General features: G+C 43.2%; 1 protein-coding gene across 2 annotated transcripts in view; it reads right to left on the reverse strand.

Annotated features, from left to right (window-relative positions):
* Positions 1-2,625: 2,625 nt before the first annotated feature.
* Positions 2,626-23,886, reverse strand: part of KPNA6 (karyopherin subunit alpha 6) — a 57,330-nt gene continuing 36,069 nt past the window's right edge. For both annotated transcript variants that reach the window (XM_014784099.2, XM_087446381.1), the window contains exons 2-14: positions 19,638-19,771; positions 18,747-18,839; positions 18,236-18,335; positions 16,753-16,847; positions 15,909-16,040; positions 14,485-14,573; positions 13,475-13,574; positions 13,000-13,163; positions 12,732-12,810; positions 10,228-10,353; positions 9,783-9,910; positions 8,553-8,731; positions 2,626-7,935 (exon numbers count right to left, since the gene is read on the reverse strand). In XM_014784099.2, coding sequence (XP_014639585.1) covers positions 7,748-7,935; positions 8,553-8,731; positions 9,783-9,910; positions 10,228-10,353; positions 12,732-12,810; positions 13,000-13,163; positions 13,475-13,574; positions 14,485-14,573; positions 15,909-16,040; positions 16,753-16,847; positions 18,236-18,335; positions 18,747-18,839; positions 19,638-19,771 — 1,607 coding nt within the window. In that variant the 3' untranslated portion in view covers positions 2,626-7,747. The remainder of the gene's footprint in view (positions 7,936-8,552; positions 8,732-9,782; positions 9,911-10,227; positions 10,354-12,731; positions 12,811-12,999; positions 13,164-13,474; positions 13,575-14,484; positions 14,574-15,908; positions 16,041-16,752; positions 16,848-18,235; positions 18,336-18,746; positions 18,840-19,637; positions 19,772-23,886) is intronic.

The following is a 23,886-nucleotide window of genomic DNA, read 5'->3' on the forward strand; positions in this document are numbered from 1 at the left end:
CGAAAGAAGCAGGTTATTTTGTACAAATATCGACGTCAACCTCGTTTCTATTACGCGGAAGCTGTGATTCAGCTCGCAAAGCCTTGCCCCTGGCTGTTCTTTCTTACATGCCTCCACCCTTTCTGCGAACATCTATGACTATCTAGGAACTCTGAGGACAAGGGATAGAATACTGGGGCTGGGAATCAGGAGATTTGTATTCCAGTCCTAACTTCATCACTAATTTGCTGTGTGACCAGGCATTTTTTTCTTTTTAACAATTTTTATTTATTTATTTATTTTTCCCCATAGCCCCAGTAGATAGTTGTATAAGTTGCACATCCTTCTAGTTGCTGTATGTGGGACACTGCCGCAGCATGGCCGGAGAAGTGGTGCGTCGGTGCGGGCCCAGGATCCGAAGCCCAGGCCGCCAGCAGCGGAGTGCGAGCACTTAACCGCTAAGCCACAGGCTGGCCCCTGGCATTTTTTTTTTTATCCGAGGGCATCAATATCCGTATTCAAATAGAAGCGTTTAATAACAATAGCAGTTCTTTGAGCGCTTACAGTGTGCTTTCTCAGTGTCTACTAGCTTAATCCTCATAACTAAGTACTATTTGTTATTCCCATTTTACAGCCAAGGACCTTAAGGCAAAGGTTAGATAACTTGTCCAAGGTCACGTCGTTATTGAATGGTTAGAGCAGAGATTCGAGACCAGGAAGTCTGGCACCAGCACCCATCTTTAACTACTAGACTACCCTGCCTCTTACCCAGAAGAAATAACCACCATGGGACGCTTTCCCTGACGATGACTTGTGACTTGTGAAAGTAGGTTATATTTTTTCCCCTCTCCATTACCAGCTTGAGTCCCTCTTTGGAAAGGGTAAGGGGGCCCTGTAAGGGGAATTTTGGCCTCAGCAGATTGCTGAGCCTTTTCTTTGACTGGCTCATTCTCTACAAAGTCTCAGTTGCACTGGGGCTAAAGGGGAAAAAAGCCAAACTTTTCTCCACAAGTGATATCACAATTCTTTATCCAGTTGCCTAGAGGTAATGGAAAAAAAACCGACAACTCTTGCACATGGAATTTAATGTCTACATGGTTTGGCTTCTGTTTCCAGCCGATCCTGCCCATCCCCTCTGCCTTTTTTGCTCCAATTATACTTCTATTTCCAGGATTTCCTAGGTTTTTGCAGGTGCTATTGCACCTTCCAAAATGGCCTTCTGGCAAAAACAAAATCTTTTGAAGTCCAGGTCAAAGGTCACTTCAGAGCCTTCCCAGTGCTCTGCAGTCTGTCCTGGCTCCCTAAGTCTGGATAGAGGTCTTATTACGGCATTAGTAACAAGGTGTTGAAATTACTTGCTTTACAAGTCAATGACATTGCGAGAACAACAATGACATTGGCTAAATTCTCTAGTCCTAAAGCCTAGCATCATTCTGGAGGCAGAGAAAGTTTTAAATTGTTGTGCAAATTGGGCATTGTTTTAGGGCTCTTAAGATGTTAAGTATTTTCCCCAGTTAGAGACTTCAGGGCAGTTCTCTTCCACATCCCTTAGGCAGCAAGAATTTGCGTTTTCCAGGTAACATTGAGAGGCAATATGGTATAATAGTATAATGGTCAAACTCAAGCTCTGAAAGGTTTGGAATCCAGGTCTCACGAAACCAAGTCCCTGCTTATTTCCAGAGAAGCACGTTGGAAATTTCTTGAGAAGGTAACATATAAATCAAGCCTTGATGGATTTTCATGGGAAGAGGATGTTCTAGGCAGAGATAAAGAACATAATAAGCAAGAACAAGGTATGCATGGGGTGAAGGGTGGAGTGGTGTATCAGGATCATCAGTGGCCTACAGGGGCCACCTGGGTAATGAGTAGAGCAGGCAGGCAAGGAATAAGAAAATTTGATAGAAACATGGGTTAAAAAGTTACTTTCTCCTTTGCTGTAAAAGAGAATAGCACCAATATTAGCATCTGCCAGAGTCAGTCAGGGAGACCATTGAGAATGGCGGTGATTGTGGTAAAATGGAGCTCTTGCAGATTGTTTTCAAGCAGAAACTCAGGCCCAGCAGTGCCAGATATTTTTCAAGATAGATATATCTTTATTTTTTTAAATGTTGGCAACAAATTAAACCTTAAACACACTCTATCAGCCAACCAAAACCCTCCTTTTGGGTTGAACCAACTTTTTGTCTGTAATCTCTGCTTTAGGAACTGATCTAAAATGAAGTGGGTAGTTGTGAACTGTATGACCTCAATGGGCTCAAAGGGCTGTGCAATGGTGCTGATGAAATGATGTCAAAATCCTTTAGAGAAACTCTAGAAAATGCCAACTAAACTACAGTGACAAAATGCAGATGCGTGGTTGCTGGGGGTCGGGCAGGAAGGAGGGATTCCAAAGGGGCATGTGGAAACTTCTAGAGGTGATGGATATGTTCACTATCTTGATTGTATATGCCAAAACTTATCAAATTGTACATTTTAAATATGTGCCATTTACTCTATGTCAATTATATTACAATAAAGGTGATTTAAAAAGATTCTCTATAGCAGGAGCAGGCTGTTGCAATTCTTAATTCCACTGTTAGGCCACAAGTTTAAACACCCTCTCCTCATTCGCTTCCACAAAATCTAGGATCATTCCAAGGAAGACGATTTAGAACTTTGCAACAGGTTTTTATTTTTGCTTTATATCTATTACAGTGTTTGAAACCTAAACAAATACATTTTCTCTTCAAATTTGGATGTGTATATAAATATCATTTGTCTGGACTCAGCACACTCAATGCCATGGTTTCTTGGCCTGTGTCTGCTCTGAAATAATCAAGCTTTGTCTGTCTACCCAGGGGCCCTGAGAACATGGAAAACAGCCAGTTTACAGTTCTTGGAAAACTAAAAGCAAATGAATTTGGAAACAAAAACCAGTAAGGAAAAGGGTTCGACTCACCTTCCTTAGGTTTGTAGCTGGGAACCCAAGCTGTTTCTGAGGGACAGCCAGTTTGTCTTGGGTGGCTAAGACCTCACAGCCCCTTCACTTCTTTAGTGGTTCAATCAAAGGCAGTTCCCACAAAAGCTGGCCAATACCTAACTCCAGGGCCTGAAGGTTCTTGTAGAGGTGGGCTCTTTAAGGCCATCTTGTGAGTCAGAGGTTCCTAGCCAGTCTCAGGCTCTAAGCTTTGACTTCCTTCATTGCCCCCAGGGCATGGCCAAGTTTTCTCTCCCCAAACCCAGGGGCTGAAAATCTGACCTACACAGGGGAGCAGGGCTAGTGTTTAGCAGAAGGGTTCAGATATGTGTTAACGCAGACGTCAGCAGTTAGGCTCGCCCAGAAGTAGCGAGGTAGGCCCAAAGCCACTGAAGACCTTTATAACACACTACACAAACCTTTCTCCCAGGGTGTTCTGGGCCCAAAATTTAACACTGCTTCTTCTAACTCTCATACCCAGTTTTGATTCTGCACATAGCCCAGGCCTGATGCAAAATGCCCTCTGAGAGGAAAAATAACAGCTTTAATTCACAGACTTGGTTGGTATTGACCTCAAATTCTTCATTTGCCGTGGTCTTAAATCTGGGGGTGGGGCTAGGGGCTAGACAATGGGATGACTGAATCATTTAGGAAGGCCTTGGTCAAAGAGCAGCTAGTGCCTACCATATGGATCTCCGCAGAGCCAAATTCTCAGCTTGTTGGCTTAACAACAGAATCCAAAAGTTAAGACAAGAAAAAATACTGGACAAGATTGGTCTAGAATGTGCAATCCTAAAACGGCTGTGGAAGAAACCCACTCTGGGCAATTTCTCACTCTCACACTCACTTTTTGGATAGTCCTACCTGGAAGATGTTGCTACTGGTTATGAGCGTTTCCTCAGTTCAGTGCAGTGAGCCTTGCACCCTTCCCCAGCCTGCCAGAGAGGCAGATAGTCATACACATTCCTGAGGCCCCCAACCAGCCTGTTTTCCCTACGTGTCCCTGTAGTGCCTGCAGGGACCTGGAGAACCTGACTCCCTGCCTTCAACTGAGAATCCAGAATCTCACCCCACAAGATGAATCTACTGAGGAATACCCAAAATGATGGATACCAAGCTGAGTCTCATTGAGAAGAGATGTGGCCTGAACAAATGAGCTGAGGCCTTCAAAGAGGGGCATGTGGGATGAGGAAGTATTCCCAGGCATTCATCTCCTTCCCTTCTAGTTTGCTAGAAACAGGGGTAACTCTAGGATGTAGAAAGAAGGCAGGTAGACTTGAGAAATGGAAATCCAGTTCATTCTGATAGACCATTTTCATTTTAAACTGGTTTGGCTTTAAAGAAATAGCAAGTCAGTGCCTGAGAGCCTTCCTTGCTCTTCCTTAGCTAAGTACAGAAGCAGTTATAATCTGTGCAGTTCAGTTCCAAAAAACAGGGCTCCTGGAAAGTGGCTTCTACAGCAAAGAGAGAAGGAGTAGATCTAAGAGTTCTAGGAAAGGGGGAACATCAAGGGTCGGGTCCCTGAAAGCTGAGATCATTAATGCCTGCTTCTTAAAAGGGTCATTTGTACCCACTACCCCAAGTGACCAGGCTGGCCAGATGAGGGTGGAACCCTGTGGTTCAACCAGAAGGTTGCAGCCAACACCAAGGCGAGGCAGTCACTGGGGACAGCTCAGAATTGAAGGCAGGCTTCTAAGACCAGAGACCTTGTTAGTACTAGAAAAGATGATTTTGGGGTGGGATGTCCAGAGGGGCTGGCAATAAATAGCTGGCACTGTTCAAAACAGTATTTGAACACACTAGTTAAGAAGTAGGCTCCTTGTTCCCTTAATCCACACCTAGATACCTCCACCTCCAACAAAGATCTTAAAATGGATATACCAGCCATATTGCAAACATATGAAGATTCCAAAAACCTGTCTTATCAGGCTATTCCCTACACCAGGCCGGGGAGCCCTTCCATCTCTGCAACGTCCATTCAGAAATCTACCAGAAAGCCTTTGACCTCACCTAGGCCAGGGTCTAGAGTCCAGATGGGAGCTGCCCACAAAGAGTGGCTGTCAAGCCTGGGCTAAAGAAATAATATTTTGCTTTCCAAGAAAGCCAAGAGAGAGGACAAGACACAAAAGATGATGTTACTGCCTCTATGGGCTGTAAGAACTTTGCTTGTTGACTAAAAAGGAGTTAGAGGACGATTATGGGAAAACATGGTCTAAGGAAGACACTAACAAAGGAAAGCTCCTAGAGGCCACTTAATCTGATGAGAAATCTGTCATGTTGTGCCCTGGGAGACACTTCAGTCTTTGAAATCCTTGGAGAAAACTGGCTTTAAACAGAAGCCAGATCATTAAAAAAGTCTTCCATCTGGTATAGGACCCAGATCTGAAGTGAAAGTAGATTTTGGAGGAATAGTTGGGAAAAGCAGGATGTGTATGTCTCACAATAAGAATTTGGCCCCAATAGGACTTAACTATTCTTTGAGATGTACAAAGTAGATCCTACTAAAGTGCTCTGCCCTTTGGACAAAGACAAGGGGGGGGGAGTAGCTTTTGTCTGAACTGGAAGAGAACAGTTTTGTAATGAAGTCAGCAGGCCAAGTGAAAAAGGTCCTGCCCCTTGCCTACCTGTGGGATTGGGGGTTGGCAGTCACCAATCCCAAGCTGAAGAGTAGCATGTGACTCACTAAGGTGGTACAGCATTGGTGTGACTTTTTAGTGATAACCACTAGCCCCAAACAACCTTTCTCAGAAAATGGCTCTGGAGTTGGATCTTGACACTAGAAAGAGAGGGCAAATTCAAGACCAATGGCCGACAATGAGCACCTGAACTTAGATCTGTAATGAGAGGGGCATGGATTTCACCTGAGCCAGAGGGGATGCACAGGAATAGGAGCAAGAATGGCATTGTTTCTGGGGAAGGGAAGATACAGCTTGGAGCAGGGCACCTCTGACCAAGCACAGTGGGGAAGCAGGGGCAGGGAAGATTGTGCCTTCAGCTCCACAGCTGGTCTATACTTAGCCAACTACTTCCTCCACCCCTATCCCCAACAACTGGGTTTGACTATCACAGGTAATCCACTAAAGCATAGGCAAGCCACTGAGGCACTGCACTAGCTTTACTCAAAGAGAAAAGAAAAGGCATTAGGATTATAATTGTCACAAAGAAGGGCAAAACCCCAACCAGATACAAGGAATCCAAACAGGAAAGATATCAATAACTCCCACAAAAGTCCCGAGGCTGCTAAGTTTCTGTGATAATAGGAGAGGCAGCCGTAAGTGATAAAGTATGTGGACAAGGGCCTTTGAGACTGAATCTGAGAAGCCAGACTACTTTGTGGGTTTCCTGATCTAAGCAGGATGCTCAGCAGTAAGGACTAGAGTGGTAGACTTCACCAGGCCCTGGGGCCATCCTTGCTCCCTCCAGGTACTAGGACAATGAGACCAGGCTGACCTGCTATATAAAGGTTCCAGAGCTAAGGGTTGGTCCCAGGTGGTGGCACAGAACCCAAGCAGAGAGGAAAAGGACCACATTCAGGCTTCCTGAGTGAGGGAGCTTCCACATGTCTTTTTGGTCTTCCTCACAGTATCCTACTTAGAGAAATTACAGACAGTTCTTCCTCTTGAGACCAATTAAGATTGACCTACCTAATATATAGAATATAAAAAAATACAGAACTTTTTGACATTCTCTCCTTTGGAAGTAAAATATACATGATCCAACTATGGAAGAGGAAGAAGAAGAAAGGCCAAAGGCAGGGATCCCTGGCTATCCCAATACATGACACTCTCACTCCAACCTCCTCTGCAACTTATGGGTCACTAGAGCAAGGACTTTCTCCTCAGGAGAAAGGAAGGACCACAGCCCCCTGTCTCATGCTTAGGAGAAAATACAGCTACCTCAGAGGTTTATTCAACTCCGAGGGGAAATTTCAAGTAAACAAATGAAGTTGGGTCGCACCATTGGAAGGTGGGTAGGAAACATGGGATCAGTAGCGACACATGGGAAGCCCTATCTGAAGGCCTGTGCTCCTCCCCTCCACTCCCACTGGTGTCCTCGCCCCAGGAGAGTGAGGGGGATCTCCCAAACTAAAGAGGTCTGGGAAAGGGGTTAGAGGGAAGAAGGGGGTCTTTGTCTCATGGTGACCCCCCCTCAGCCTCTAGTCCCAGACAATGCTGGCAGCTGGGATTCCTAAAACCAGGAACTCATGGCTCTTGGAAAGAGCAATCTTAATACAAGAAAAATGTGCAAAAGAAAAAAAATTAAATAACTCAATCCAAGCATACAAGATTAATATTCTGTCAGAGCAAGAACACTTTGTTTTGGATATCTCCCCTCCCCACCCCCACCCCCACCTCTGGAATATTCCATCTGCTCAAGTACCCAAGAGAAGAGTTACACAGATCAGGGCAGAGGACTGGGAAGGATGAAGGAAGATAAAAGGCAAGGAAGTCACCACTAAAGAAAAAAATAAAAATAAAAAAAAGGTGCAAAATTGATTACCTCAGTCCTCCTTTGTCTACCCCTGGGCTCCTGGGTTAAAGACATATGTGCAGCCAAAATATAGCATAAGGAAGAAAAACCCAACACGTCCCCTTCTTGTCACAAAACCCAAATGTGAGCCTCAGATGGTTTTGTCTGTCCAGAGGGTGCTCCCTCCAGGGAAGGGGGCGGAGCAGGTCAAGAGCACAGTTTCCAGAGCAGCAGAGGTGTGTGGTGGCTAATGGTGGGGGGGCTGGTTTCCCGCCCACCAGAGGGCTGCTTTTCCACTGGTTGGTGGTGCTTCCCATTCCCTCCCCTCCCCGGAGGCAGACATTATAGCTGGAAGCCCTCCATGGGGGCCTCAGGCTGCTGGAAGATGAACTGCTGTTGCGTTTCATCCACTTGGGGAGCCAGGCTGCTATCATCATCTTCTACACCAAAGTAGTGCTCAATGAGGTCGAAGGCCTTCTGGTAGATCTCCTGGTTCTCATGGCTCTGGAGAAACTCAATTTTATCCAAGCCTATGGTGGCAAGAAGGAAGGAGGCAGAAGAGTAAACTTGGAGTGCTTTTTTATGGGTCCATGAAACAATCTATTTTTCTTTCCCTGAGCTATGTTAGTGTTTATAAACACCAGTAATACGATCAGATCTCTTTTTGATGTGAAAGAGGAGCGCCAAGATCTTTTCCCCCAACTATATAACCCCAAAGTGTCAGTTATAAATCAGAGATTCTAGTCCCTATTCTGCTTTTAACTACCTGTGTGACACGGGCAAATCATTAGTCTCTCTGAATCTCTGAGAGATGAGTGATGAGTCAATCCAGCACTCTTACTGGAATTTGCCAGAAACTCAGATGAAAACAGGCCTTCCAGTGCCTGATTCTATTATCAATTCTGGAGCTTTATTTTTTTCCATCTATACCATACCTACTTATTGGGGAGAGCCTATAAGAAAGAGAACTGATGTACTGCTCCTCAAGGGAGAAGGAACTGGTGGGATACAACCTTGCATTCAATGATGACCCCAAAAAACACACACCCTCACATATGTATACCACTTTGGAGACCTACAGTCCCCAGGTTCTGACCTAGAACCTCTCTACTTTAGGCAGAGGTGAGGTTGGGGAGAGAGTACATACCGTAGGCTTCCTCGATGAGGCCACAGTAGGGATTGACCCCTGAGCCACTGCGCTTGCCCTCTTGCTCTCCAAGTCGCAGGATGTTTTCTAGTCCATTGAGGGCCACTTGTACAATCTTTGAATCCATCACAGTCAGCAAGTCACACAGGGGTTTGATGCAGCCCAGTGAGACCAGGTACCTGGGGGCAAGAGACCAGGCAAGTTCTAAATTAATGCAGGGCTAGGGAGGTGCTAGGTAGGTGCTGAGGGGACTGTGGGTCTCTCTCATCCATGTCAAGACTCTCAGCAATCCACTCTTCCTGAGCCTTCATAACCACCCATCCTTTATCTTAAGCTCTCCACCCTCCCCAGTGCTGCTGGTCTAGTTCATTTCAAGCGGAAGGCTGCCATAGATTCCTCCTCTTAGTCTCTAATGTCTCCTTGCTGCAATATTATCACTCTGAACACATCATTTCTCTGCTTAAAATTGTTCACAGTCCAAGCTCTACAGGTATGCCAATAAAGACCCTCTAGAATCTGGCTCCCACACTCCTCTTCTAGCTTTGCCTCCCATCACTCCCTTCCAAGGACACTACATTGCAGTCAAACATGTAAATGTCTCCAGATTTCTGATTCTTGTACCTTTGCCTATGCTTTTTCCTGTCCAGAAGGCCTTTGACCTTTTATAACCCCGTATTTTTCCTTCAAAGCTTAACTCAATGGCTATCCCTTTTCTCCTAAGACTTTCTGTATACTGAATATACTCCCCTCCTAGGCTACAAGCTGAGGGCAAGACACTTGTCTAGCTCCCATCACTTCTACTCATATCGATAATGGAAACTAAAATCAAAGACCACACACACACAAAATAGCTTTCTATTTGCTTCTCCCAAATATCACCCTCAAAACAATTTTCTGAAGAAGCTGCTTTGAATGAGCCACAGCATGGTTCTCCTCCATTTGTATGGATAATTAAGAATTACAAAGATTTAAATTCTCTAGAAGGTAGGAAGAAGTAGAGGAGAGAAGGATGTCTGTGTCACAGGATTCTATTCCCCAAGATGGAAAAGAGGTACCTGGTCTATAGGAACCTATTGCAGTGCCACCCTAGCAGCTTACCAGTTAAACTCTACTGCAGCTAGACAGGGACAGACCTATCCCAGAAAAAGCAGTTTAGAGGTCACATGTAAACCATGAGCCAAGAGGGAGAGGACACACATCACTCAGGACAATGGGAAAGGAATGTGATACCTGATCTGCTCAGGGGTTCCTCCTGACGTGGCATTGGTGATGGCCCAGGCTGCCTCTTTCCTTGTACGGAACTCTGCTTTCTGAAGGATTTCGATCAACACAGGGAAAATATTTGCATCTATGACAGCCTTAGAGAGGATTTGGTGGGGGGGATGGGTGAAGAAAAAAAGGTCACTTCAAGAAGAGAAAGCAAATCCAGCCCAAAAATCAGCTAAGGTTTAGACATCTTCCCCTTCCTGGGAGGCCTCCCTTGTTCTTCTCATATAGGTGATACGCTACAGAGGAACCTGGCTTGCACTACACAAAATCTTTGACCTCTATTTCTAGAGGGAAATAAACTCTTTCTTCTAGAAGCAAATATCCCACAACCTCTCATGTTCCCATGCCTTCCCACCTGCCAACCCCCCCGGCCCCTGCCCCCTGACTCCCCTCCTGCTTGTTCTACCTGTATTTGAGCCCTGTTGCCAGCAGTAATATTTGAAATGGTCCAGCAAGCTTCCTTCCGGATTGACTCCTTGGAGCTGCTCAGCAAGTGGAGGAGGCAAGGGAGGGCTGAACAGTTAAGAATGACCTAGAACAACAAAAACACAGGCAACAAAAGAAAAATTAGTTAAATTGGACTTAATCAAAATTAACAACTTTTTTAGGGGCTGGCCCAGTGGTGTTAGTGGTTCAGTTTGGCGTGCTCTGCTTCGGTGGCCTGAGTTCGCAGGTTTGAATCCCGGGTGTGGACCTATACCACTCATCAAGCCATATTGTGGCAGCAACTCACGTACAAAATAGAGGAGGACAGGCACAGATTTAGTTAGCTCAGGGCCACTCTTCCTCAAGCAAAAAGAGGAAGACTGGCAACAGGTGTTAGCGCAGGGCCAATCTTCCTCACCAAAAAAAAAAAAAAAAAACCTTTTGTGCATCAAGAGATACCATCAGAGAAAACAGGCAAACCACAAAATGGGATAAAATATATACAAATCATATAGCTGATAAGGATTAATATCCAGAATATATAAAGAACTCTTACAAATAAACAACAAAAAACTTAACAACTCAATTAAAAAATGGGCAAAGGACTTGAATAGATATTTCTCCAAAGAAGATATACAGATGGCCAAAAAGCACATGAAAAGATGCCAAACATCACTGAACATTAGGGAAATGTGAACAAAAACTGCAATGAGATACCACTTCACACTTATTAGGATGGCTATTATCAAAAAACCCAGAAAATACAAGTGTTGTTAAGGATGTAGAGAAACTGGAATCTGGTACATTGCTATTGGGAATGTAAAATAGTGCAGTCGCTGTGCAAAACAGTATGGTGGTTCCTCAAAATCTTTTTTTTTTTTTTTTTGCTGAGACAATTCGCCCTGAGCTAACCTCTGTCACCAATCTTCCTCTTTTTGCTTGAGGAAGAGTCACCCTGAGCTAACACCTGTTGCCAATCTTCTTCTATTATGTATGTAAGCTGCCGCCACAGCACGGCCACTGGTGAGAGGTGTAGGTCCACACCCAGGAACTGAACCCAGGCCACAGAAGCAGAGCATGCCGAACTTAACCACTAGGCCACTGGGGCTGGCCCCTCAAAATCTTAAACATAAAATTACCATATGATCCAGTAATTCCACTTCTGGGTATATACCCCAAAGAACTGAAAGCAGGGACTCAAACAGATACTTGTGTGTCAACGTTCAATGCAGCATTATTCACAATAGCCAAAGGCAAAAACAACCCAAGCGTCTATCAACAGATGAATGGACAAACAAAATATGGTATATGCATGCAATGGACTATTATTCAGCCATAAAAAGGAATGAAAGTCTGACATATGCTACAATATGGATAACCTCGAGGATATCATGCTAAGTAAAATAAGTTGACACAAAAGGACAAATATATATGGTTCCACTGATATGAAGTACCTAGAGTAGTCCAACTCATAAGAGACAGAAAGTTGTATGGTTGTTACCAGGGGCTGAAGGGAGGGAGTTATTATTTAATGGGTACAAAGCAGTTTGGGATGATGAAAAAGTTGTGGAGATAGATGCTTGTGATGGCTGAGTAACAATGTGAATGTACTTAATGCCACTGAACTATACATTTAAAAATGGTTAAAACAGTACATTTTATGTTATGAATATTTGCACACATATGCACACACACACTAGAATGACCTAGAAAATTAGAGTGTGTGTTTGAGTAAGACTGCTCACTTGTAAGAAATCTGTCAAGAATCCCACATAATTATGCCAACTACTCAAGATCCAAATAATACCTAGATCTCTAGCCTTTGAACAAAGGAATCCTGTTTACTGTGCCCTCACTGGAGGTGCTACTAACACGAGATTAACATTAGATAGTGTCCTTAGGATCCTAAAAGTCTAGGAAGTAGGGGTAAAGGTTCCATAGCTTTTAGTATCTCAAAGGGATCATAACTCAAAAACTATTAACAGTTACCTTACAATGTCCCATGTAGTAAGTCAAGTTATTTCATTTAGTTTTCCTTCAAAAGCACCCAATGGATGATGATTTGCTTCCACTTTATAGAAGAAATGAAGGCAACGAAGTTGCCCATGTTCACAGAGAAAGTAGCTGAGTTGGAATTCTTCACTCAAGTCCATGCTTTCTCTTTTATTTTTTATTTTTATTTTTTTTTAAAGATTTTATTTATTTTTTTTTCCCCCCAAAGCCCCAGTGGATAGTTGTATGTCGTAGCTGCACATCCTTCTAGTTGCCGTATGCGGGACTCGGCCTCAGGATGAACGGAGAAGTGGTGCCTCGATGCGCACCCGGGATCCGAACCCGGGCCACCAGCATCGCAGCGCGCGCACTTAACCACCAAGCCACAGGGCCGGCCCCATGCTTTCTCTTTTAGACCACGCTGCCTCCCATCAGGACCAAAGCCCTTAACAGGGAAGAGTTTTGTCCATAGACAGCTCTCCTCTTCCTTACCTGGGTCTGGATGTCATCCCCAGTGACAATGTTACCCACAGCTCTCAGGGCAGGAGAAGCCACTTTATAATCGTTGTGCCTACAGAGGAGGGAGATCTGATCAGTAGAGAGCCAGCACACGGTATTCAGCCCTGCTGACCACCAAGGCTGGCAGCATTCTCATGGCTCCAGACCTTGGGATAGGGCAACAGACTGCTGAATGTAGTTCTTTAGTCTGAGCTTATAGAAGCTTAGGGAATCTGTTCCCTTTCTAACTGAGACCACTCACATTAGAAGTTCTACCAATCTCCGGCAGACTCCAGAGTCTATAACTGCCTGGATCTTCTCGTTGGGGCCATCAGACAGATAAGAAAGGGCCCAGCAGGCATCTGCCAGCAAGTCTGAGTCGCTGCTGAAGAGTAGGCGAGACAGCACAGGCAAACATGGACAGACCTGTTGGAAGCAGAGTGAGAGGGACTCATAGGGGGGCAGGGCTACATCAGCTTTACCACTAACCCTCACATTGCTGTCCCCTCCTCTACAAGTAATTCTAAGCCCTGGAGATCTCTACATTATACCATCAGGCCTACTTTTCACTTTACCATTCAGGCACATGAGATCACCTACTTCGTTGATAATCACCTCTTTCAGTTTGCCATGGATTGAGATTCTAAGGGGTTCCCCAAAGAACTGAAAACTTCATATCAAAATTTCCCCATATGAAGAAACCTGCTATCACTCAGGAACTAGTAAAAAGCTCTCACCTTTGCAAACTCTGGGGGTGGGTTCTTCCCTCGGCAGAGGTTTGACAGGGCCCAGACTGCATTCCGTGTCATTGTCAGTCGTGTGGACTTGGTAAGGAGTCTAAAGGAAACAACAAAGCCAGATCCTGAGCAATGATGCACTTGGCATAGGACTGTTGCCAATGAACCCCAGGAGCAAATCCAATCAGACCTGTAAGACTAGCAGCCTCTCTGTTTCTTCCTATTCATAGATCTAAGTTAACTGAGCCTGTTTGGGCCAGGAGGCCAACCCACATCTTCAGCGAATTAGGATCTGCTGTGGCTAGTTAAAACCATAGCTAATTAGGACAGAGGATCGGATCTTGAGTAAGCTTGCAAAGCTTTTAAGATAGGACATACTGTGCCCCTAACTGTTGCCCTAAGTTCTAAATAAGGAGTATTGTTGCTGTTCTCCTTGGAAACAAAAGCTGAAGGTCTAGTGTGAGGGCTTTAGCCATGCAGTACGAATGGTTTTCTGTGAAGGGCTCAAGAAAAAGTTATAGCAGTAGCCTATGAGATTGTGGTCTCTGAAGAACAGTTCACCCATCTATTTTGGTTTAGATGTAGCTCTACTTTAGGGATATGGGAGGGAGGGATGGGAGAAGGATCCAGATAACCCTTCATGGGGTCTTTGACCTGTGGTTTACAACAGAGCTCTCCAATGTACCTACGCATAAACCCATAGCAAATAAATGTATTCCGTAGAGAAGGCTGGATTTTTACAGATGGGCTAGTCCTGGCCTCTCTCCTCTGGCTCAACAATCAGGCAGGTATGACCAACATGAGATTCTATAGTGCCATGAAGTGAGGAAGCACAAGGTCCTCTTTGGCAAAATCTTCCTACTCTCAAAAGATAGCTTTTACTTTGGCAATCAGAATGCACTTTCAGCGTTTTTGTATTTACTTATCTTCTTAAGGTAAGCTGCTCCCAAAAGACCTGCCACATGGCTGCCCTATAGGTGCCCCAGGTGCAGACGATCATAGTTACTCACGTTAACAAAGGATTAAGGATGGAACAGTTCAAGACGTAATCTCGGCAAACGGAGCTGTCTCCAGCTATGTTTCCCAGTGCCCAGACTGCCTGTAAAAGGGATGATGGAACCATCACCCACAAAGCCTAGTGGCTTCTGTAAGTACTTTACACTCACAACTACAGAGTGAATACCCACCAGTAACCAGGATGAAAACTATATCAAGGCCTGAGATACACAAAGCAAGCTCAGGTACCCACCCTGTTGACATCCTTATCGAGCACTTGCTCTGTGAGGACCTCTCCTCTGAGAGTTCCTGATTCAGTGGGGAAGACAGGCTGATATCTGTACTGCAGCCAGAGAAGCCAAACCAAGACCTCCCTATCCCCACCTCCTAGAAAAGGAGGAAGTGATTGAAAAGTTGCATTCTTGTAGGCTCACAGGACTGACCTTATATGTAGTAATGGAGGAAAAAATTCCAGTACCACTCTCCATTTCTATCCAACCAGCAAAAGTTCAGTGGAAAAAAATGGAAGTTGTGTCTTTATCTCTATGATCTGTAGAAATGGATACTGTGGTCTTTTTTCCAATACCACCTTTGATGCCAAATGTGTGGAGTTTTTCCCACACCAAAAACCAATTCTCTGACACCAACTGTATGTCCAATGATTCAATTCAATTCTGATACTAACTCCTGGAGTTAGCGCTGACCCCCCAGTTAAGCCCCAGGTTAAGGGCTCAGTTCCACAAGGCTGCCCCCACTTTAGACACCAGTTGCAAATCCCAGGTACCACCTGTAGTTCTGACTGACTGGCTATAAATTCAAGACTTCCCACAATCCCCTCCTCAGGTTCAGTAACCATTAGAATGATTCATGGAACTCAGGAAAACACTTTACTTACATTTTCCAGTTTATTATAATGGATACAACTCAAAAAGCTAAGCGGAAGAGTATACATAGGGCAAGGTATGGGGTGAGGAGTAGAAGCGACACAGAGCTTTCATGCTCTCTCCAGGCACACCACCTTCCCAGCACATCGATGTGTTCATCAACCTGGAAGCTCTCTGAATCTCACTGTTCAAAAGTTTTTATAACCCTATCTCCAGCCCTCCTAACCTCCCTGGGAAGGTTGGGGTGGAGGGGTGAGGAAAGGTTGGAAGGTTGGAGGGTTAGGGCTGAGAGTTCCCACTCTCCAACGATCAGCCCTCCCACCCCTCAGCCCCATCCTAAGGCTATCTAGGGGCCCCACCCTGAGTCATCACATTAGTATAGACTCAGGTGTGTTCCAAAGGGGCTCATTATATAAATAACAAAATACACTCCTATCACTCAGAAAATTCTCAGGTTTTTAGGAGCTCTTTGCCAGGAACTGGGAACAAAGACCAAATATATTTTTCATTATACCACAGGTACCATCAAGAATCAAGTCAAATTCAAGCATTACCTGTTCCTGTACATCCTCAAAGTCCGAGTTAAGCAGCTCTATAAAAATGGGGACAGCCCCTGCTTCAATGACAATTTTGGTCTGCTGAGAAGTTCCAGAGGCAATGTTCGTTAGAGCCCAGGCAGCTTCAAACTGAAAGTGAGATTAAGTCATGATTGAGAGGTCATTCCAGACAGAGCAACAATGTCTACCAGCTGGCCTGGTAGTAAGCAAGAGGCAGCAAGAGGAGTAAGCCTCTTGCTCCTGACTAAAAAAAATCAAAACACATGCCTTTTCATCTCTCCTCTTTAAATGGCAGGAAGAGGTATCAGTAGTGATGTAACACAATGGAAAGATGGAATTGGGCTTCAATGGTCCCAGGTCTAGTCTGCACTACCATAGCACCCATGAGTTCTTGAGCAAGTCAGTTTTTTATTTCCTGAGCTTCACTTTCTTCATTTCTGAAACCAGGTGTAGAGTAAGATGAGTTTCTTAAACTCCCTTTCAGCTGAGTTTCTAGTAAGTTCCAATGAATTGACTCATCACCCATTTCTGAGAAGAGAGACCCAGAAAGGCTAAATGATTTGCCTCAGGTCACGCAGGTAACAAGAAGTGGGATAGAAATTCCGATTTATAACTGAAGGTTCAGTCATCATATTCTGTTATCCTTCCTTTGAGATTGTTTTAGGTAAGAGATTCTGGCCCTCTTATTTGAGGCCAAGACCTCTGAAGGAACTGATAGCTTCTCTTAAATGTTTCCTCATACTGCTTGTCTAGTTCCTGAGAGTTGTGTCTGTAGAAACATCTCACTGCAATTTCTTGGATGAAGGCGTTTCATATGGTACCCCTGCACCCCAGGCCTCACCTGTAATGTACAATTCTCATTCCTCTTCAGAAACTCCACAAACCGATCCACCACTCCTGGAGTGTTGATAACTTCATCTATTGGAGGACTAGGCTCTGGAGGAGGGAAAAAGGAAGGAGAGAAGTCAGGAGAGGCTTTGGCTGATGCATTCACTGGGGTTAGCCCACCATCCTTCCTAGAAACTCCTGACCATCCTTATTAACATTCCCAAACTCCCTTTTGGTGAGATAATTTCAACAACAGCTGGTCATCTTTTTTTTTTTTTGGTGAGGAAGATTGTCCCTGAGCTAACATCCGTGCCAATCTTCCTCTATTTTATGTGTAACTCTGCCACAGCATGGCTTGGTGAGTGGTGTATGCTTCTGTGCCCAGGATCCAAACTCTTGAACCCTGGGCTGCTGAAGTGGAGTGCACTACACCACTGGGCCGGCCCCAAGCTGGTCACCTTTGAACTGTATAATACAGTTGGGATGCTATGGAGGAAAAGCCAATCCTAATATATATACATATATATTTTTTGTGAGGAAGATCAGCCCTGAGCTAACATCCATGCTAATCCTCCTCTTTTTGCTGAGGAAGACCGGCTCTGAGCTAACATCTATTGCCAATCCTCCTCCTTTTTTTTCCCCCAAAGCCCCAGTAGATAATTGTATGTCATAGTTGCACATCCTTCTAGTTGCTGTATGTGAGACGCGGCCTCAGCATGGCCGGACATGCGGCGCGTCGGTGCGCGCCCAGGATCTGAACCCAGGCCGCCAGCAGCGGAGCACACGCACTTAACCGCTAAGCCATGGGGCCGGTCCAAGCCAATCCTAATTTAAGTATGCTCACCTTTGGCTTACTGAACCGAAGCAAGCAACCTTACTTACCTAAGCAAGTAAGAAAGGGAGAGACGAAAGCCCAAGGGATGAGCAGCCCTAGTTTAAACATTTCCCTTCTAAGACCAGCAATCTGTTCTTGGGGGGACTGCTTAATACTGAGGCAAGAAGTATTTTTCCTTTCATATATCAAATTTATATTGAGCACAAACTATGTGCCAGACATAGTTCTAGTACTGAGGATACAGTAGTGAACAAAACCAAAAGTCTCTGTCCTCAGAGACAGCGAGGAGAGACATTCTATTGTGTTAGAAGGTAATAAGTGTAGAGGGTTAAATAAAGAATAGGGCAGGGCAAGGAGATTAAAAATGTTGAGGGTGGGGCGTAGTCTGCAACTTTAGATAGGGTGTCAGGGTAGGCTTCATTGAGAAGGTAGGATCTGATCACAGAAGTGAGAGAGCTGTCACACAGATATCTGCAAGTAGAGGATATCAGGCAGAGGGAATAGCCACGTAAAGGTAACAATGTGTCTGGCTTGTCAAAGGAACACCAAAGCCAGTAGGGCTAGAGTAGAATGAGGGAAGGGAAGTAGTTGATGAGGTCAGTGAGAAGAAACAAGAGTCTAAATCATGTAGGGCCTCTCTAGGGAGAACCAGGTTTTGTACCTTTGGAGAGCAGTTTCCGGAATTTCTGTGTAGTTGCTAACTGCAGGTCAGAATCATCAGAGAAGAGCATCTCCACCATCTCTCTTGTGATCACACTCTCCTAGAACATAAAACAAGTTCAAGACTGTGCAAACCCAAACTAGAGCCAGATATGAGCACACAATCCTGCTTGGCATCCTATTTTCTAAAGACCTGAGGGCAAGAGAATAGCATAACAGCAGGCTCAGGAGAAGCTGTTTGTTTACTCCATGGCTGCTTCAAGTTGGGACATTTGAAAGTGATTCCTAACCTCTGAGGCAACTGATGGCTTCCCTTAAATGCCTCCTCAAGTGTCTCCAAGAGAGAAGAATCCTTACTGACTCCTTAGGCTGATCAGCTACAAAAGGGCCCATGGAAGAAAGAGCTTAACATGGTTGTCGGCAAAGCTACTAGATGACGTGAACTGCCTGATTTCTGTTCTGTAGAAGCAGGTACTTCCCAGGCCTACCTAAAGCACATGTAAGGACCTTACCCCACTGGTAGAGCTCACATAGGAGTCCATGAGGAGACTATCGAACATGGCGGCTTCTTCATTAATCAGCTCCACATTTCTTCGTTTAAAAAGCTGAAAGTAAAGAGAAGAGATGGTGATAAGACTACTCACTGAAACAAAGAATGACCCAATGTTAAATTATGGCATAACTGTCAAGGAAATGCCAGCATAGTTGAGAAAATGCCAAGCTTAATATGCTGACATGGAAAGATATTCAAAGACTTTATATGTTATATCTAATTGTTTGCATTTTTTAAGAGAACATTTTTATAAGCAAGAAAATCTTTAAAGATTTCTTTGCCCTTTGTATAAAAGGTGATGGGTATAAAAGGCTTTGAAGGAAAGAATAACAGTAAAGCAAGAGGGTGGACAAAAGCAGGTTAGGTGACTGCATCTAGACCTGGGCAAAGCGCTAATTTGGTGGTGGCGTGTGGTGGAGCGCAGATGATGAGGCATTAATATAGTCTCAGTCCTAGGGAGACTTACAAAGAATGGACTCAAGAAATAGAAGTAAGGCAGCCCAGAATGGCTGATGAACCTTTTAAAGTGCCAGGCTTGGGCTGGGGCTTGAAGGCCAGGTCAACAATGACTACAGGGTGAAGAAGAGAGAAGGGGCTAGAACCAGAATGTTATATTGAAGACATAAATGATGTCTAAGTTGTTATAAATTATGGAAAAGGAATAAGGGATTGGTTCTCTCTTTCTCAAAGCTTCCAATATTTCTTTATAACAAAGGAGACTGGATGAACGGCCCATAGAGCTAAGCTACTCTCCTCCTAAGGGGAAAGTGAGAGTGCAAGCTGGAGGCCAATCATGGCGGTTGGATCACTTCCCTGAATAGTATGTTTGAGAATACTCCAGTTAACCCACTTGTTGCTCCCGCTTCTGCTTCCGGAGCTGAATGCCCTCTTCCTCTCTTCTTCGTCTCATTTCCTCAGGGTTTAGGGCATTGTTCTTATAACTCTTCATCCGATAATTATCTTTCCCTGGGCTCGCCATGGTCTCTAGAAAAAGGGAAGATACAATCACATTGGCAAAGGCTCTTAAGAAGGCAGCTTTTCCTTTTCACTGGTCTTATGTCCCAACCCATCCTCCCCTACTCAGGGGGACCACAGCTTCTCAAGGAGGCCTAATAATCTCAATAACTGCACCTGACATCTCTAGTACCACCCCCACACCAACAAACGAAGTCTCCTTTAATTATAATAAGCTTGTTAAATAAATGCTATTATAGCAATTGATGTAAGCATAGTAGTTAAAAGGTGTAGGCCCTGGAGCCAGACTGCATGGGTTCAAATTCTGGCTCTTCTACTTGTTAGCTGTCCAACCTTCAACAAGTTACTTTAACCTCTATGCCTTAGGATCTCATCCTTAAAACAGAGAGAGACATAATAGTTCCTACTTCACAGTTGTTAGAAAGATTAAATAGATTAATACATGTGAAGTACTACTTAGAACAATGCTAGGCACGTGGTAAATTCTCACAAGCTATGATCACCTCCAAGACAAGAGAGGAAACAGTTATATGACTTGCCCAATAAACTCAAATATATTTATTTTTGAAATATAGTTCAGTGGTATATGATGTATCTTTTTTTAATGACCCATTATGTCCATCTATTTTTTAAATTAAAAAAATTTTTAATTTATTAAATTATTAATATTTGATACATACAAAAAGATGAAACATAATGTTACGTTACCAAGCAAAATAATACAATAAGCATCTGTAAACCCACCACCAAATCTAAGAACTAGAACGTTATCAATATGCCCGCATCTAGTTGTGGGCTCTTCTCCTATCCCAGGCTTCCCCATCCCTACTCTAACTCCAGCCAAAAGAAAACTGCTATCCTGAACTGCCAATATCTGTTTTTATTAATTACATATATGTATATCCCTAAATATTGTATCATACTGTGTTTAGTCTTCTGAGAATTGTCCCCCCTCCACTGGGTTTCTAAGATTCACCCACGTTTTTGCATGGAGCTGTATATCATTCATTCTTCCTATATTGTTTCACTGAATAAATACATCATTATTTATCCATTTTTCTGTTGGTCTCCCTCACTCCTCCCCAGTTTTTTCCTATTACAAATCTATTGGAACGTTATTGAGAACTAAGTGGTGGATACAAATTTTCTGAAATTCTAATTTTTGCTTGAAAGCTAAAATTTTATCATTGACAACAAATACTGACTCACTTCACACATTTTGGGAAAATGTCAGCCCAATACCTAAGCCTGAATAACCAGTTTGTCTGTAAGTCATTCTTTCAAATAAAAACAGTGTCAATTAAAAAAGTATCTAGTTTACGGGCCGGCCCCGTGGCTTAGCGGTTAAGTGCACGCGCTCCGCTGCTGGCGGCCCGGGTTCGGATCCCGGGCGCGCACCAACGCACCACTTCTCTGGCCATGCTGAGGCCGAGTCCCACATACAGCAACTAGAAGGATGTGCATCTATGACATACAACTATCTACTGGGGCTTTGGGGGGAAAAATAAAATAAATAAAATTAAAAAAAAAAGAGTTAAACTGAAAAAAATAAAATAAAATGAAAAATAAAAAAGTATCTAGTTTAGCTTAAGCCCACAGGTGATTTCCTCCAGACACTTTTTCAAAGTTTGGATTTGTACAATTTCATGAAGGACATTCTTAAGTGAAACTAGCATTTTTTTTTTTTTCCAACAGTGAGTGAGTGGTGGTGAAGAATACATGGACTATTAGTACAGCTTCGTGCCACTGCCTTGATTTGTGCTAAGGCACCAGTGCTTTTATCCATTTACCACTGCTTTTGCAACATCGGTGCAAATGTCAACATAGTGAAAATGGTGAATAACATGTTAAAAAAATTTTTTTTCCAGGGCCAGCTCTGCTGGCCTAGTGGTTAAGTTTGGTGTGTTCTGCTTTGGTGTGTTCTGCTTCGGTGGCCTGGGTTCAGTTTCCGGGCACAGATTGACACCACTTGTCAGTGGCCATGCTGTGGCAGTTCACATACAAAACAGAGGAAGACTGGCAAGAGAAGTAGCTCAGGGTGAATCTTTCGCAGTGAAAAAAAAACATTATTTTCCAGCTTCACTGAGATATAATTGACATATAACATTGTGTAAGTTAAAAGTCACAAAATGGTGACTTTAATATACATAAATATTGCAAGATGATTACCACAAATAAGGTTAGGTAACACATCCATCATCTCACAGTTACCCCTTTTTTTTTGGGGGGGTGAAAACGTTTAAGACCTACTGTCTTAACAATTTTAAAGTATGTAATACAGTACTGTTAACTATAGTCACAATGCTGTACATCAGATCCCCCAGAACTTACTCACCTTAAACTGGAAGTTTGTACCCTTTGACCACCTTCATCCATTTCCCCTACCCTGCCCGCCCCTGGCAACCACCAATCTACACTCTGTTGCTATGAGTTCAGTTTTTTTAGATTCCACATATAAGTGTATTTGTATTTATCTATCTCTGTCTGACTTATTTCACTTAGCATAATGCCCTCAAGGTTCATCCATGTTATCGCCAATGGCAGGATTTTCTTTTTTTTTCCTATGGCCTAATAACAGTCCATTGTTTATATATACACCACAATTTCTTTATCTATTCATCCACTGATGGACACTTAGCTTGTTTCCAAGTCTTGGCTATTGTAAATAATGCTGCAATGAACATGCGGGTACAGATATCTTTTCGACATAGTGATTTTATTTCACACAAGTGGGATTGCTGGATCGTATAGTAGTTCTATTTTTAATTTTTTGAGGTACCTCTATGCTGTTTTCTGTAGTAGCTGCACCAATTTACATTCTTACCGACAGTGTACAGACTTCCCTTTTCTCCAAATCCTTGCCAGCACCTGTTATCTCTTGTCTTTTTGATAACAGCCATTCTAACAGGTGTGAGGTGATATCTCATTGTGGTTTTGATTTGCATTTCCCTCATGATTAGTGATGCTGAACACCTTCTGGTGTACCTGTTGGCCATTTGTAGGTCTGCTTTGGAAAAATGTCTATTTAGTTCCTTTGCCCATTTTTAATTGGATTAGTATTATTATTTTTTGCTATTGAATTGTATGAGTTCCTTATATATTTTGGATACTAACCCCTTATTAGATATATGGTTTGCAAATATTTTCTCTCATTCCATAGGTTGTCTTTTCATTTTGTTGACCATTTCTTTTGCCGTGCAGAAGCTTTTAGTTCAAGTTTTCTAATTTGATGTAATTCCACTTATTTTTGCTTTTGTTGTCACATCCAAAAAATCAGTGCCACGACCAAGGTCTTTTTTCCTATGTTTTCTTCTAGGAGCTTTATGGTTTCAGATTTTACAATCAAGTCTTTAATCTATTTTGATTCGGCAAATAACATCTTAATCTTCACTTCCCAGACCCTCTGAAATAGTCTACAGATCATATTTTGAGAACTGCTGCTCTAAGGAATGAACTGCTGGGCTGTAGGCAGGTAAATGTTGAACTTGACCAGGTAGTACCACGTTGCTTTACTATGTGATGCCAATTTACTCTAGCTTAGCAATACATAAGGGGTTCCCATTGATATATATCCTATCACCAGAATTGTCACTTTTGCCAATCTACTGGGTAAAAGGTATTTCATTGAGATAATGATTTGCACATCCCAGATTACTAATAAGGTTAGATTTCATGCTTATTAGCCACGTTTCCTCTTCTGTGAAAAATGCCTGTTTATGTATTTTGAATATTTTCCTATTGAATTATTTGTCCTTTCCTTACTGTTTGGTAGTTCTTTAGATATTCTAGTTATTAATCATTTGTTGGTGATTTGTGTTACAAATATCTCCTAACAGTTTGTAGTTTTTCATTTTTTTCAATTTCACTTTATTAAGTTCTTTAACAAGAAGTTCTTAATTATAATGTAGTTAATTTTTTCTTTTGTACTTAGCTTTTCCTGTGTGCGTCTTGTTTAATAAATCCTTTCATGCTCCCAAGGTCAGAAAGATACCCTTTCATGTCTTCTAGAAGTTTTAAAGCTTGCCTTTCCCATGCAGATGTTTCACCTACCTGAAATTTAATTGCATGCATATATGAGACAGGGATTCATTTTTTTCCATGTGAACAATCAACTGTCCTACCAT

Source organism: Ceratotherium simum, chromosome 22, assembly GCF_057802395.1.
Source record: "Ceratotherium simum simum isolate JZ-2026a chromosome 22, ASM5780239v1, whole genome shotgun sequence".
Classification (NCBI taxonomy): Eukaryota; Metazoa; Chordata; class Mammalia; order Perissodactyla; family Rhinocerotidae; genus Ceratotherium; species Ceratotherium simum.